Source organism: Triturus cristatus, chromosome 1_2 (genome assembly GCF_964204655.1).
Source record: "Triturus cristatus chromosome 1_2, aTriCri1.1, whole genome shotgun sequence".
In the NCBI taxonomy this organism is placed as follows: Eukaryota; Metazoa; Chordata; class Amphibia; order Caudata; family Salamandridae; genus Triturus; species Triturus cristatus.
The window spans coordinates 261,765,941-261,781,169 of NC_140580.1; the positions used below are offsets into that span (position 1 = coordinate 261,765,941).

At 46.4% G+C, this 15,229-nt stretch overlaps 1 protein-coding gene across 2 annotated transcripts in view; it reads left to right on the forward strand.

The window, feature by feature from the left end:
• Positions 1-15,229, forward strand: part of LOC146867129 (nucleolar RNA helicase 2-like) — a 796,160-nt gene that overhangs the window by 104,436 nt on the left and 676,495 nt on the right. Inside the window, exon 3 of one of the 2 annotated variants that reach the window (XM_085603581.1) lies at positions 4,067-4,276. The exons of the other annotated variant lie outside the window; for it this stretch is intronic. Within the exon in view, the coding sequence (XP_085459707.1) occupies positions 4,067-4,276 (210 nt within the window). The remainder of the gene's footprint in view (positions 1-4,066; positions 4,277-15,229) is intronic. 2 annotated transcript variants of the gene reach the window in all.

Here is a 15,229-nt window from a genome sequence, read left to right on the forward strand (position 1 = left end):
TATATCAAGACTTGATTTTATTTGTTTTATACTTCGATATTATCATGCCTACTTCACTATTTAATAAAGACAGCCGGCAATATAAAGAGCAAATAATTAAGCGGTGGAAGCTGAGGGTGGTAACAGCACAGTCCCTTAGTGAAATATTCCAGGAAGCCATACATCCTGCTGGTAAGAGTGTAGGAGTCAGAAAAACAAAGTGAATAACTTCACTAAGACAGTCTCCGCTTTCCTGAATGAATTAGCCTCTTTAAGAATGATCAGTTTTAATTCCTAACACAATAACTGTCCCTACTTCTGAGCTGAAGGAAGAAAAAACGCAGTTAAACAAGCATTTGCAATGCAATAGGTCTCGCATTTACGCGAGTTTAAGCTATTGGCATTCTAAATGATAATGCCTTTTATTTGTTTTAAAAACCAAAACATAAAAAAAGGCATTGTCATTTACAATGCCAATAGCTTAAAGTCGCGTAAATGCGAGACCTATCGCATTGCAAATGCTTGTTTAGTCTGTAAGCACTATTTTCTTGAATGAGTTTCTGGTCCTGCAGGCACAACATGCTTTCCTGCAACATTCAGCACGCCATGCAGGTTTTCACTTTCCAAGCAGCCCGGGACAATGGCAGCTGCTTCTTTGAAATGAAATAGATCTTGCATTTACAAGAGTTTGAGCTATTGGCATTGTAAAGGACGATGCTTTTTATTTATGTATTAACTATCAAAATAGATAAACAAAAAGCATTGTCATTTACAATGCCAATAGCTTAAACTCTCGCAAATGCGAGACCTATTGCATTGCAAATGCTTGTTTTGAAACGGGAGATGGGCAGTGCGTGTCTCATACTTGCTGAGTAGCAGGTATAAAACATCTCCCCCTTTTACAAAACGCAACAACAATGTGGCAATTACCAGATGAACAGATCACAATTACATAGAGACAAAAGAAACATGCATGAGAACAAATTAAATGTAAAGACGATATGGTATCGCCTAAACATAAGAGACCATGCATGTTAAAAGCAAAAAATAAAAGATGTAACCCACATCTCCCACCCTTTTCAAAACCTAAGCTAGACCACTGGCCTGTTCAGTGTGACTGCTCTTCCCCCGCGCAGTTCCACCACTAAGTGCTGCTGCCTGAGCTGTCCGATTTGCTGACCACGGGTGTGTGTTTCGAGGCCCTCCTCCTGCTGCGCCTCATCCCTGGTGGTCCTGTGGGAGAGCACTCTGCTCTTCTGCTGGTCTGCCCCTCTTGGCTTTTCTGTGCCGTCTTCTCTCTGTCCACAGGAACCATTGTATTCTGTTAAACACAATCAGTCAAAGATACTTAATACATACTAGCACAATCACAATAATTGAAGGCAAGGGGACGTCGGAAAGAGGAAAGGCATATAGCATGAATTTGGTATGAAAATACGTTGCTTTATGTAATGTAAACGCATTATTTTAAATCCAGTGCATGGTGTCCCAAGTGATTGAGAAACCTATATTTCAAGGTTGTGACTCAAAAATGTACAAAAGCGCCCATTAAATCAAAACATAAAACATTTGCTGCTCACTAGGGACCTCTAGGCGCAGCTTGCAGTACTGCACCTACACCTCTGTATTAGACCTTCTTCGAACCAGACTCCAAAGATCCTCGAAGTTCTGCTTGATGGGAAATGGCAGAGGGTCTCGGGTTGGGGTCCAATGTTTGAAGAGTAGGGTTTCCAACTTGGTGCTCTCAATACAGGTCCTCTCCAGCTCTTTAACAAATGGTCCGTCTGCACAGAAGGCAGAGACCTCATCCATGTAGGGTGGATTTACCATATCTTCATAGTTTATGATACTCGGGTTGCGGTACTGCACCTACACATCTCACATTTATATTAGATCTTCTATAAATTTCCCTTCATCAGGTCCACATAGAGTACAACCTAATCTGAATTAATATAATAATTGTTTTGTAACATTTCAAAGCTACTAATTGTATGTATGGACATAGCTATTTGAATGTACTTGTGGTACTGTCTTGCATGCAATGCATTATGGGAGTACCATATGTGACCAAAAGTTTGATTCTCACTAGGAACCTCTAGGCGCAGCTTGCGGCACCTCACCAACACATCTATATTAGACCTTCCATAAATTTCCCTTCATCAGCTCCACATAGAGTATATCCTAATCCAGAATTAATATAATTATTTTGTCACATTTTAAAGCTACTAATTGTATATATTGTATGTACTGTGGTACTGTTTTGCATGCAATGCATTATAGGAGTACCATATGTGACCAAAAGTTTGATGCTCACTAGGGACCTCTACGAGCAGCTTGTGGTACTGGCAGTGCTGGTGCCTTGCTCACTAGGGACCTTTGGCAGCAGCTTGCGGTACTGCACCTACCACAATTAGATTAGACCTTCCATAAATTTCCCTTCATCAGATCCACAAAGAGTACAACCTAACCTAATCCGGAATTAGTATAATTATTTTGTCACATATCAAAGCTACTAATTGTATATATGGACATAGCTATTTGAATGTACTTGTGGTACTGTCTTGCATGCAATGCATTATGGGTAGGGTGGATTTACCATACCTTTAAAGTTTATGATGCTCACTAGGGACCTCTAGGAACAGCTTGCGGTGCCGCACCTAGACAAGCAGTGCTGGTACCTTGCTCACTAGGTACTTCTAGGAACAGCTTGCAGTACTGCACCTTTTTATTTGTTTTGAAACCCAAAACATAAATAAATGCATTGTCATTTACAATGCCAATAGCTTAAACTCGCATGAATGCGATACCTATTCCATTGCAAATGCTTTTTCTTGCTTCTACCTGGACAGGGTCCAGTTTGGATGTTGGAAAGCTGATAAATATTTTTAAGGTAGGATGATAGTTCATTATAGGCAACTATTTTCATCAATTTGTAAACTGGGTGTTAGTTGGCTGGGAATGTTGGTTAGAAACCTCATTTCTTAAAACTTTTTTGAGTTTTTCAGGGATCATCCCCTCTGCCATTGAGTCAATGATAGTTCTGGCCGGAATGGCATCTGAGCTGTTGATGAGTTTGTGCTTCAATATATGTCATGGAAATGGTTTGATAAAGTGCCTTAATCCTTTTCAAGATTAGTAAAGTCCTCTGTAGAGAAGAGGTTGAATTATAGTAGGATGTGTGGCCTCAGGATTTATGAGGTAGGGGTGATATGTAGGTTGGAATTTCTTTTATTTTTCTTCCAAGCTTTTCTTCAAGTCTTTAGCTTTGAATATGAAATGATACGACTCCCTTACAAAACATTCTTGTGTGGGTGGTTTTGGAAGCTTAAGTATTCATGGGTCAGGAATTGGGAGATAATCTTTCAAACGTCGTGCTTGGACATGTAGATTCATATATATGTTGTTTTGCCTTTCTAATTGAGTGGTATTGTAGTGCTAGTTTGTCCTTGCATTTAACATCTGGCTCTAGGGTGATTCTGGTGACCATTTGAAATAGATGCGTGCATCGGTGTCTTTTTTCCTGATGCACTTTTGTGAAAATCGGCCTTTGTACATCTGATGGACTTTATGAAAATTGTTGTCTTTCTGTTTGTGGGCCTGTATGTTTGTTTCTGTGTGCATCCAGTATGCAAAAGCCAAATCTTTGTAATGCATGTTTACTTGTTGCAAATATCTGTTCTTGAAAGGTGCAAGAGTTTGTCAAAGGCAAGAGATTTTATTGAAAACTTGTGTTCTGAAAACATTAGTCTGTTTTATATTAAAATGGGTAAGAAATTCTTTAACCCCTTCGGTGCTCATGACGGAATGGTTCCGTCATGACCCACGGTTGAGCAGTGCTCATGACGGAACCATTCCGTCATGACCACACCCGCGCAAGATTCCGTCAGCACAGCGGCGGAATCTGCGCAGCATCGAAGGGGTTAAACCTTACATTACAGTTTTGTTAGGATCTGTGTTTGATTTATTAGAGCGCTTATCTGCCTTGTTTGTTCATATGATATTGCATTCACATGTATGCTTTCAGAAATGAATGGTTGGTAAGTAACTGTTTAGACCTCGGATTTCACCAAAATATTTTTATCAACAGAAGAAGAAAAAAAAAAAAAAAGACGGCAAGTCAAAGGAACTTGTAGATGAGAACTTGAATGTTGGAAATGTCATAAAGCGAAGGAAGGAGAGTACTGGACACTTGAAATGTGAACGTTCTAAGCAAAGTTCAGTCATCAATGGATCCCCGCCACTATTAGATTCAGCAGATAAACTCTCAAGCACAGAATATAAAAGTGATAGCGAACTGGTAAGATTTTCATAATTCACAGGCCAAACTTCTATTGCTGCTTTCATCTTCACTTTTTATATTAGAAAATTATTGTTCTCAAACATCCTCTACGATTTCAAACTTAAATTAAGACAACTTATTTTCTTGCAAATCTGTATCTGCTTGTCCATAGATACCATATTTGGTGACAGATTGCTTCTGCGTTATATATGCTGCTTTTAACTAAAATGCGATTATTCTTTTTATTCAGTGTTCTTTTTTGTGTTTTGGTTTCCTCTAATAACTCGGTCCCGAGGATCATGCTACATGACACCCTGAAATTAGAGACCCATCCAGTCCTACTGTCACACAGCATATACAGCTTAATTCCATAGCGTGCCATCTTACTAGGAATATATTGCCTCAAAACCAAACGGCCCTTGAACAAGACCAAAGACTCATCCACTGCTATTTCTTTCCCTGGAGCATAGATCTCAGAAAATCGATCTCCAAAGTGATCAATGACAGGCCGAATCTTAAAGACTGGTGATCTTGTGGCAGCGCTAAACCATTATCGACAAAATGCAGCATCCGAAGCAAATACCTATCACGACTCATGACTGCTGGAAATATAGCCGTTGTCATCAAGGGACTAGTAGACCAATATGAAGACATTGATGGCTTCCTTAGCAAGCACATCAAAAAAGTCAAACCCAAGAACTTCTTCCTCTCTTTCAGATTTGTGGGAGTCCACTGGGTAGCTCTAGAGTGGGGTCTAAGGCTGGCACTGTTGTCCCTCAAAAACTGTTCAGCATACACATTATTCTGCTCACCAATCTCTACCAAAAATACATCGTCCATAAACAACTGAAAAAAATGTATTTGCCAAAATGTTTGTGTTCACTCCAGTAGAGTGGCAATGCCGGCTTCACGATGCCTGGGGCAACCCAGAGGTCATCACTTCCAACTGGAAGCCTTGCAGCCCCAGGCTGCAGCCCAGATGCCTCTTGCTGCACTATCGACACATCAATGTCCTCCTCTAAAACAGGCTCTTCATCCGCACTAAGAGTAGCTTCATTCGCATTGAGAGTAGCTTCATCATCCGATGATTCCACGTGGAGAGAACTCACTGCCTGAATCTTCCCCTTCCTCCTCTGCCTCAGATGCAGAGTCCCTCTCTGAACCATGGTCAGAGGAAGACTCAAAAAGCATACCAACAACCTGCTGAGCAGTAATCCTGCGGCTAGACATTATTCTTACTAAGAGACTGCACAAACAAGTCAACAACCACCAACACTGTGCAAAATAAGTAAGTAAAAAAAAAGTGTGCCTTTATCACAAAGATCTATATATACAAAAACTATACGATTCACTTACAAGAGACAGCTACTCACCTGCACCTACTCCGCTGAGAGACAGCAAAAACCAATGATATCCCCCTAGAAAGAAAAAACAAAACCAATTACTCACAAAATCAAACACTCACACCCAGTCAACAGATCTGGGTTTGATCCATCACCGTTCTTTATTCAGTCAAAAAAACTTTATTTCGGCCACAAGGGCCATAAAAGCAGAATACAATACAACAATTTATATGTCGAAAGCAAGAGCAGATCACATTTTAACCACCAAAACAGAATAAAATAATCAAATTAAAATTTTCACATTATTAAAAATTGGTGGAAAGTTTCCTACGCTGAAACCATACAGCATTAAGAAAGCGTGAAACTGCAAACACAATTGGGGGATGGGTGTCGTATTTTAAAACTCGCAGGGCATTAACACAATCTCTAAAACCAAGGTTCCTACAAATCGATTTTACCCAGCGTTTCCTATGGGTAAGGTACGCAGGACAAACAAAGAACACATGAATTTCATCCTCCAGTTTATAGCCACATGCAGGGCATGAAATACTATTCTTAATGTCCCATCTAGAAGTGAAAGACCTGAGTGGTAAGGTACCCATTCTAAATTGAACATATAATTTCCTGGCTAGAGGAGGGAAAATCAGATCCAGGAATAACTCCCTCCCATAGTTCGGTTTAATCTGAAGAAACTGTTCGGTCAGCCTGCCTATGTTAGGGTCCATGTGCAGGCGTGTTAGATGAAAGTATCTTAGTTCTTCAGCAAGATTGGTTTTAGAAACAGATAGGCAGGAAGCTTCTGGGGTATCCCAGAGTTCCCTGCGACCAATCTTGAAGCAAGTTTCCCTAACGTGAGTTAACCAAGGGATATTCATGTGTTTAAGTGTAGGCCAGAGATCCAGAAATTCATCTCTGAAAATTTCGAGGTCTGGATTGGACCATAATCTCTTCCAGTATTGGACAGGCCGGGCCACCACCACTTCTTCAATGGGAAGCAGTCCCAGATCTAATCTAATTGGGACCAACGGAGTACTAGGGGGTAAACTTAATAGTTTCCTGATAAAGGAGTTTTCGACCCTCGTTAGACTATCTATTTGGGAGTGGCCCCATAGTTCTGCTCCATAGGTAGCGGCAGATCGGGCTTGAGTTTTAAAAATTTCTACCACTGGGGCCGCTGGTTTAAAAACCGTGCCACTAAACAATCTAGCCATACCTCCTGTAGTTTGGGTCAACTTAAGTGTAGAATTGACCACCTGGCCTCCCCAGCCAAGATCTTCTTGGAGTGTAATCCCCAAGTAAGTGAACGTTTTCACCCTTTCAAGGGGGATTCCATTCAATACTGGGCTCGGGCGGGTACTTTTAGGAGGGTTGAGAATCATAAATTTCTTTAGCCCACTCTGCCACCCCAGTTCAGACATGGCCATATGCAAATCAGTCTGACCCTGTGCCTCATGGGAACAGTCCAGCCCCAACTGCCAAGCCATGCCTTCCCTGGACCGGAAACCAGCTTCCTAGGACCGGTTTCTGGCATTTCAGCCGTCTTCAGCCAGGCTTGCTTGAATCCAATGGCAAAGTGAGCAAGGCAGAAAACAGCAGACAGAAATGTGCGCCCCTTGCAAAAGAAATAAATCCTTGGTGCCGGTTAGGGTTTTCTGCCTCCCCCTCCCGCCTAGGCAGATCCTCCAGGATCCTCCAGGATTTTGCGATTAGCAAAAAAATCCCAAAAGCAGCAGTTGTGTAAAAATGCAGTGATTTTGACAAAACTGCCCGCGAAATCCGACCCCTTCTATTGGCCCCGTGGCTCTCGCCACAGAGCCAATAGACAGAGGGTCCTCGGGGTCCTCACAGCAGGCAGGCGAGTTTGTGTGTTTTACACCCCTCACCTGTGCTGCTGTTTTAATTTCCTGGGGACTGGTCTCGCTGGAGCATCGTTGGGGTAGGTACTCCTGCTGCTGCTCTGCTTGTTGGGCCTGCTGCACACTGGGCAGCCAGCGGGCATAATTTATTTTTAAATATTCTGTTGGGCCCGCCACCTACCCAGTGTGCGCCGGGCCCATGGGGGGGTATTATTTTTGGACCCACGCACACTGGGCACGCGGCGGGCCCTGGGGGGTATAATATATTTTTTTAATTGTTTTGGCCCGCCGCGTGCCCTGTGTGCGGCGGGGGCATGGATGGCATTATTTTTGGGCCCGCCGCACATTGAGGATGCAGCGGGCCCTGGGGGGCATATTTTTTTAAATAAGTTTCTGTTGGGCCCGCCGCATACCCAGTGTGTGGCGGGCCCATCGGGTGCATTATTTTTGGACCCGGCGCACATTAGGCATCGGCGGGACCTGAGGGCCATCATTTTTGAAAAAAAATATTCTGTTGGGCCCACTGCGTGCCCAGTGTGTGGTGGGCCCATGGGTGGCATTATTTTTGGGCCCGCCGCACATGGGGCACGCGGCAGGCCCTGGGTGGCAGAATTTTTAAAAAAAAGTTTTCTGTTGGGCCCTGTGGGGGTATGATTTAATAAAAAAATGATTCTGTTGGGCCCGCCGCGTGCCCAGTGTGCGGCGGGGGTATGGGTGGCATTATTTTTGGGTCTGCCGCACACTGGGCACTGGGGGGGCATAATATTTTTTAAAAAAAGATTGTTGGCCTGCCGCATGCCCACTGTGCGGTGGGCCTATGGGTGACATTATTTTTGGGCCCACGGGGCACGCGGCGAGTCCTAGGGGGCATAATTAAAAAAAAAAAAAAAGTTTGTTGGGCCTGCCGCATGCAGTGTGCGGTGGGCCCATGGGGGGCATTCTTTTTGTGCCCGCCGCACACGGGGCATGCGGCGGGCCCTGGGGGACATAATTAAAAAAATATATATATATATGCTGTTGGGCCCGCTGCGTGCAGAGTACAGCACCGTGATGCATGCTGATGGTGGCGTGCTGTTTTGCAGTGTGTGCAATGTGGCGGTGGACCACATCCGGAAACGCACAGTGGATATGCATGTGCGGTCCCAAAAACACTTGAACCGCTGTACAGATGATCCAGAACCTCACTTTTCGCCAAAACGTGCCCGACAGATGAATGTGAACTCACTTTTCTCAGAGTACAGCTGCTGGTGCCTCAAACCAGGAAATTATAAGTGAATGGGTCAGTGTCTGCAGAGCACTAAACATTCTGCTGAGCAAAACCGACCACCCTGTGTTGCGCAAGTTTCTCCACGAGCGAGTATGAAATGGTGGAGTGATACCTGGGAGTCATCAGCTTCAAGAACGTTATCTCCCAGGGAGATGTACAGGAGCCAAGAACGAGTTGAAAGAACACTTGCAAGATCAAAAGATCAGTGTTAAATTTGATGACACACCTGATGTCGAAGGGCGATGTGTATTAAATGTGTTATTTGCAGTGGTCTCTACGCAGTGTGGCAGTCGGAGCCACACCCACCTAGCAGACAGTGTTCCTCTCACAGTGCAACCATGGGACTGTAGCGCAAGCAGTTGTGAAGGGGCTCACAGAGTACAGCATAGCTTTCCAGAACGTTATTTCCTTTAACACTGACAATGTGACATACATGCTCAAGGCATACAACACTGTGTTGAGAAATCTGTATAGAAACTCCATACATATCACCTGCTTGGCACACATAATGAACCTTATTGGAGAGTCGTTTAGGAACCCTTTTGAGGAGCTAAATGGTTTCCTTCTGTACTTCTCGCGCATCTTTTACATGGCCGGTAGCAGAAAGAGAAGGTACCTGCACCATCTTGCTGAGAACCATGGGATGAAACCACGCATGGCACCTGACCCTTGCAGTACCCAGTGGAATTCTTGGTTTGCTGTTGTTCAGTACCACTGCAAGGACTTTGATGCCTATGCTGGGTTTGTTGAGTCTGAGATGCAACTCAGCAAGTCTCCCCCCAGATTCTCTTGAAAATCTGCAAAGGATTTTGAACAGCGACTAAAGAAAGTGCATTAAAGTTCAATTGGACATTGTGGCAGAAAAATGCCAAAACATTTTACATCTGATGGACTTATTCCAGAGTCAGACACCAGTGACAATGAAGGTGTATGATTATTTGCATTATATGCATTCCCCATTGTTAAAAAGGTATTTAGAGGATCTCCACATGAACCTAACCAACAATTCAGTCCTCACTGTGGAGTCACTACAACCATTTCAACAGACCATTGCAGGGGCTAAATTATCTCTGACACAGAAAAAAAAGATAGCAGCCCAGCTTAATGAAGCTTTTGAAAATTTTCTGGAAAAGGTGGGCAAATACATGGAGGAGGCCCAACCAGACATTGGATTCTTGAAACAAGTGCGCCTTTTCAATCTTGCACGACACTGCATCATGCCTAAGGACAAGATTGCATATTTAGTCATCCCTGGTTTGAGCAAACTTCCCGATCAGCAGCTTCGCCTCTACTTTGAACATGTAGGCCCAGGAGCAGTACAGGCATCTGTTTCTGGGGTGATTGACACTGACCTCTTTTGGCGTGGGATGGCTGACCGCACTCCAGTTCTTTCACAGCTTGCAGCTGTGTACAAGGACAATGTGACCAGTTCTGCAGACGCTGAAAGGAGCAACAGCATCTACAAAATTTGTCAGCCAGACGATGGTCCCTCTCAGAGCAATCCATCCGGGCATTATTGTTTTTGCATTATAATCAGCAGCACAATATAGGGCTAAATTTGGACTGCTCAGAAGAACTGTACATACATGGCCAAGATTAACACGACCAGCATACAGGTCCCGTGGGCATTTATTCAGTAACCTGTTTATGTCCTATATGTAGCCTTGAAGCAAAACAAACTGTCTAAATTGTAACTAAACCAAATATACATAGCTTCATGTTGTAAAATAACTCCAAAAACTAAGATATCTGTGTTTGTTGTAGGAAAAATTGCAAAATAAAGTGCCGCAAAATGCCGCTAAATTACCAGAATTGTGCCGTTAAATTTCCAGATTTGTGCCGCTAAATTTACTAGTTCATGCTGCAATATCCTGAGGGGGTCTGCCTAGGGCAGAAAGGCCCAAAAAGGGGCAGATATGTCCCCAGGAGGGGCAGTAAAAAAAGAAACAAAACTGACACCCTTGGAAGCAACCATGTCGCTTCCATTACAAAACTAAATCCCTGGTGCCTAGTGGGTTTTCTGCCCCCAGAAAGGCCGAATAAACAGACCAATTTGCCCCCAGGTGGGGCAGAGTACACATAATAAAAAATGTCCCCTGGAAACGACCCTTGCCCAAGGGGTCGCTTACATTTTGTAATTTTTTTTTAAAATGCCTGGCTCTAGTGGGCTTTTCACCCCCCCCCCCCCCCCCGGAAATTAGTTGGAAAAAAACAGCCATTTGTGTCAACGTTTTCACCTGTAACGTCTTCTAATTGTGACAGCTGTTTGAAAGCAATATACCGTTTTGCAGCGTGAATCTTTCAGGATTATTCTGCCATCTAGTGGTTAGGTCTGGAATTGTAGTATTTCTTCTTTTTTTTCGTGGCCTAGGTGGGCGTCGACATACCACCATTTGGTGTCCTTCGTGACGTCGACGCGCTTCCGGAAGCTCCCACCTTTTGTCGCCATCTGGATCAGCAGTGAAGGAGCACCAAGAACTTTGGAGAGAAGAATCAACGAAAATAGAAGAAAACTTTAGAATATATCACCGGGGAAGACAAGTAAGGAAGATTGACGACAGAAGAGAGAACATCGAAGAATTCGACGTTTCAAAGGAGAATGCGCATACAGGGGGCTCTCTGGCCACGGTGATGGACAAAACTCTGTTTAAATTCTGCGCGAACTGCCACCACAAGTACGTGCAAAAGGACCAACACCCGGTCTGCAATCTCTGCCTGCCCCTCGACCATCGAAGCGAGGACTGCAACGCCTGTGCAGCGTTCACCCCGAAGACCCTCAGAGTAAGGGAGAGGCAGAGAAGAGCAAACTACAACATGCAGGGGGAGGGGACACCCCCATCGCTGCGAGATTTGGGACTCTCCAGCGGAGGGAAGGACAACATAGCAGAGGGACCAGAGGACGTCTTGGTCGTCTAGGTCGGAAAGAAAACATCGAAGGAGGTAAAAGTCGTCGAACCCTAAACACTCCACTGATACTCGCTAAAGCAAACCAAAGTCCTCTAAGGGAGCAGGGCCGTCGAAGCACTCGACGTCGGCTTCTGCATCCAGGGACAAGCAGACCGTCTGATCCTCTGAGAAGGACACACAGATGGCGAAATCCCAAGACAAGGGAAAGGCGCCGAAGAGCAGCCACCAAAGAGGCCTCGACGTTGAAAGGCGAAGGCCCAAAAACGGTTTAGACTTCGGCGTCGACAACCGCGAAAAGGAAAGTCGAATCCCTCGAAGCCGTTCACGCGGCCGAGATGGAAAAGAAAAAGAAAAGGCTCGAGGCTGAAATGGCGAACATCTTGCAACGCAAGAAAGACTTAGACGAAAAAATGAAATTCTACAGCCTACCGTCGAAAGCCACGGCCGAAACAGAAGGGTACGTCGGATTTCCAACCGCCGACCACACCTGAACCTGGAGAGGAACAGGAAGACCTGTACTACGGGGACGCCGAAGGGGAGGAAGACTAGCACACTTACCAAGACTCGATGTCTTCGGAGGCTCAGGACTTGCCGTGGCAAGATCTTAACGCCGAATCCCCGGAAGAGGGTGTAGAATCATATCCGTCGAGGCCTTTGCCGCCGGACGACATGGGGATCTACAACCAAGTCATCAAAAGGGCTGCAGACACATATGGAGTGCAGATGGAAGAAGAAAAACCCCAGTCTTGCTTCCTCTTGGAGACCTTGTTGCCATCCCAGACCAGGAGCCAGTTCCTGCCCATGCTCCCAAGTGTTCTTGACCAGGGGAAGGAGGCATTCAAGGAGCCTGCCATGTGTAGAGCAGTGACTCCACGAGCAGAGAAAAAACATTCATCAAAAGACCCCATGTACATTAGATGGTCAGTACCAGCTGACTCGATCATCACAGCCACGGCTCGGAAAAGAGCAAATATACCCACAAACTCAGGCCCACCACCAGACAAACAAAGCAAGAGGATGGACCTGATAGGTAGGAAGATGGAGAGGAGCGCAGCTATACAATGGTGCATCGCCAATTCCAATGCACTCATTAACAGACACGTGTACCAGCCCTGGGAAGAAGTGGGAGAACTCCTCAAGCACGTACCAGAGCAATACCAGAGAAGGGCAAGCCACCTGGTAGAAGAGGGGAAGAACATGGCAAATATATGTTTAAAGTCGGCCCTAGACGCAGAAGAGACATCTAGCAGGCAGATGAAGCTGGAGATCACAGAAAGGAGGCATGCCTGGCTAAGAATTTCATGTTTCAAAAATGAAGTCCAAAACAACATCCTCAACACACCCTTCAATGGGGAACAACTGTTCGGAGCACCAGTTGATGACAAATTGAACCAGCTGAAAAAAGATAACGAAACAGCAAGGTCCATGGGGGCACTGCAGTTCCGAGGTATGAGAAGGGGGAACACCTTCCAGGAGGCCAACTGTGTGAGAAAGTGCCATCTTTCTTGCATGGTATGCCCCCACTTTTTGCTAAATGCTGAGTGTACTTTGACTGAGTGTACCCTGGACTCCTGCCAATCAGGTGCCCAGGGCCTATGTTCCTTCCTTAAAACACACAAACTCCAAATTGGCAAACCCTGGCCACATGTCAGCCCCTGGTAAATGGTACCCTAGGTACCCAGGGCCTTGTGACCAGGGAAGGCCCCTAAGGGCTGCTGCACTCATTGTGCCACCCTTAGATGCACTGTACCCTTACACACACACACACTGCCTTTGCAGGCTGAGTGTCTGGGTGCAGGACAAAATGAAGAGTCGACATGGCACACCTCTGTGTGCCATGCCCATTACCTACACTGCCAAGGCATATGTCAGCCACCCCTCTGGCTGGGTGCCTTATGCCCATGGTGTGGGCACAGGAGCAGGAGCCATGTGCCCCTACAGTACCCAGGTCCATTCCTGGGCACTAAGTGCAGTGCTGCCATTTAAGAGTACATGGTGCTGAGAGCTCGTCAAACACGAACTCCACAGCACCATAATGGCAACACTGAAGACTGGGAAGTTTGGTATCAAACTTCTCAGCACATTAAACCCACACTGATGCGAGTGTGGGATTTAATGTACCAAGCACCCCAGAGGGCATCTTAGAGATGCCCCCTTACAACTAACCTACAATCCACGTCTGCTCTGAGGCTGCCCAGGCTGCCACACAGCAGACACGTTGCTGAACTCCTGGGTGGGAGAGCCCCTGCTCTCCCGGGCCTGCAACAATGCACATCCTGGGTGAGGTGATAAATCTCCTCCCCCAGGATGAGCAAAGGGAAGCTTCAAAGGCCTGCCGCCTCTAGGAGTTTCCCCAGACCACTGCAACCCCCCACTCTGGCAGGAAGCTTGGCCGGAAACTCCATACAAGGACAGGGGATGTGCCAGCCTGCCCACCCCACCCCTCAGGTGGGGGAGGCGAGGTGAAGCACATCTCCGGGCTCTCGCCATCTTGAAGATGGGAGGCCCTACCCTATCAGGATTAGGCTACTGCCCCCCTCCCACAGGAGAGAGGCAGGATAGGTGGTGTACCCACCCCAGGACAAGGACCCATTGGTCCCTGGCCTTCACCTACCTGTAACACCCCTAAATCTAGTATTTAGGGGCATCCTGAACCTTCCTTCCCCAGATTCCAGATTCCGAAACTACAAGAAGAGCGAGAAGAAACAAAGACCTGCAGCTGCGAAGGAGAGGGAGACACCAACTGCTTTGGCCCCAGCCCTACCGGCCTGTCGACCTCGAACCTGCTCCTGCTCCAAACCCGGCATCTCTTGTGGCCAGCAACCTCAGAAACCCCGGAGGACCTGGCTACCTTTGAACTCTGATCCCCTGAGACTCCCATGAGTAGAGGCTCTACTCAGAACCTACCTTTCACCCCTGGCAGCAGCCCGGAACCGCGATCCCAGCCCACTCTGCACCCGCCAAGCCTGGCCGGTGCCGGAGTGAACTAAACCCACGAGGACGACCCCACGGCGACTGTGACCCCGAGTCCGGCACCCACGGACCCCCCCCTCGACAATCCAGGAGAAGCCTGCAGCCTCCGAACAGTGCCACCCCAACCGCGATCAACAGAGGGTAAGATTTCCCGACACCAAAAGGCACCCCTGCACCCGGCGCCCCACGGCCCTCTGTGTCCAATCCCGGGGTACCTACCTATCCACCAACTACCCAACTTACCTCTCGAAGTGGTGGTGGCACCTGAAAAGCCTGCAGTCTTTTTCCAAACCAGAGATTTCCCATAGAAATCAATTGAGCGCCCAACGGCTCAAAAGCACCCTGCACCCAGCCGCCCGAGTGGCCCTGGCAGTGAAAGCTCTACTCTAACCTACTTCCCCACTTGCCCTGAGTAAGTGACCAGGAGCCCAGCTCCCACAGCCGCGTGGCTTGCCAGACAGCAACCACCAACCAAGGCCCCCCTATCCCTCATAGGATAACATTGGGCCTAACTCTCTCTGCACCCGGCCGTCCTGAAACAGCTGAGGGTGAACTAACTGTACCTACCTGACACTGGGGGACCCCTGAGTCTATGCCCAGAACTTCAACTCTGCCAGTCGAGTAC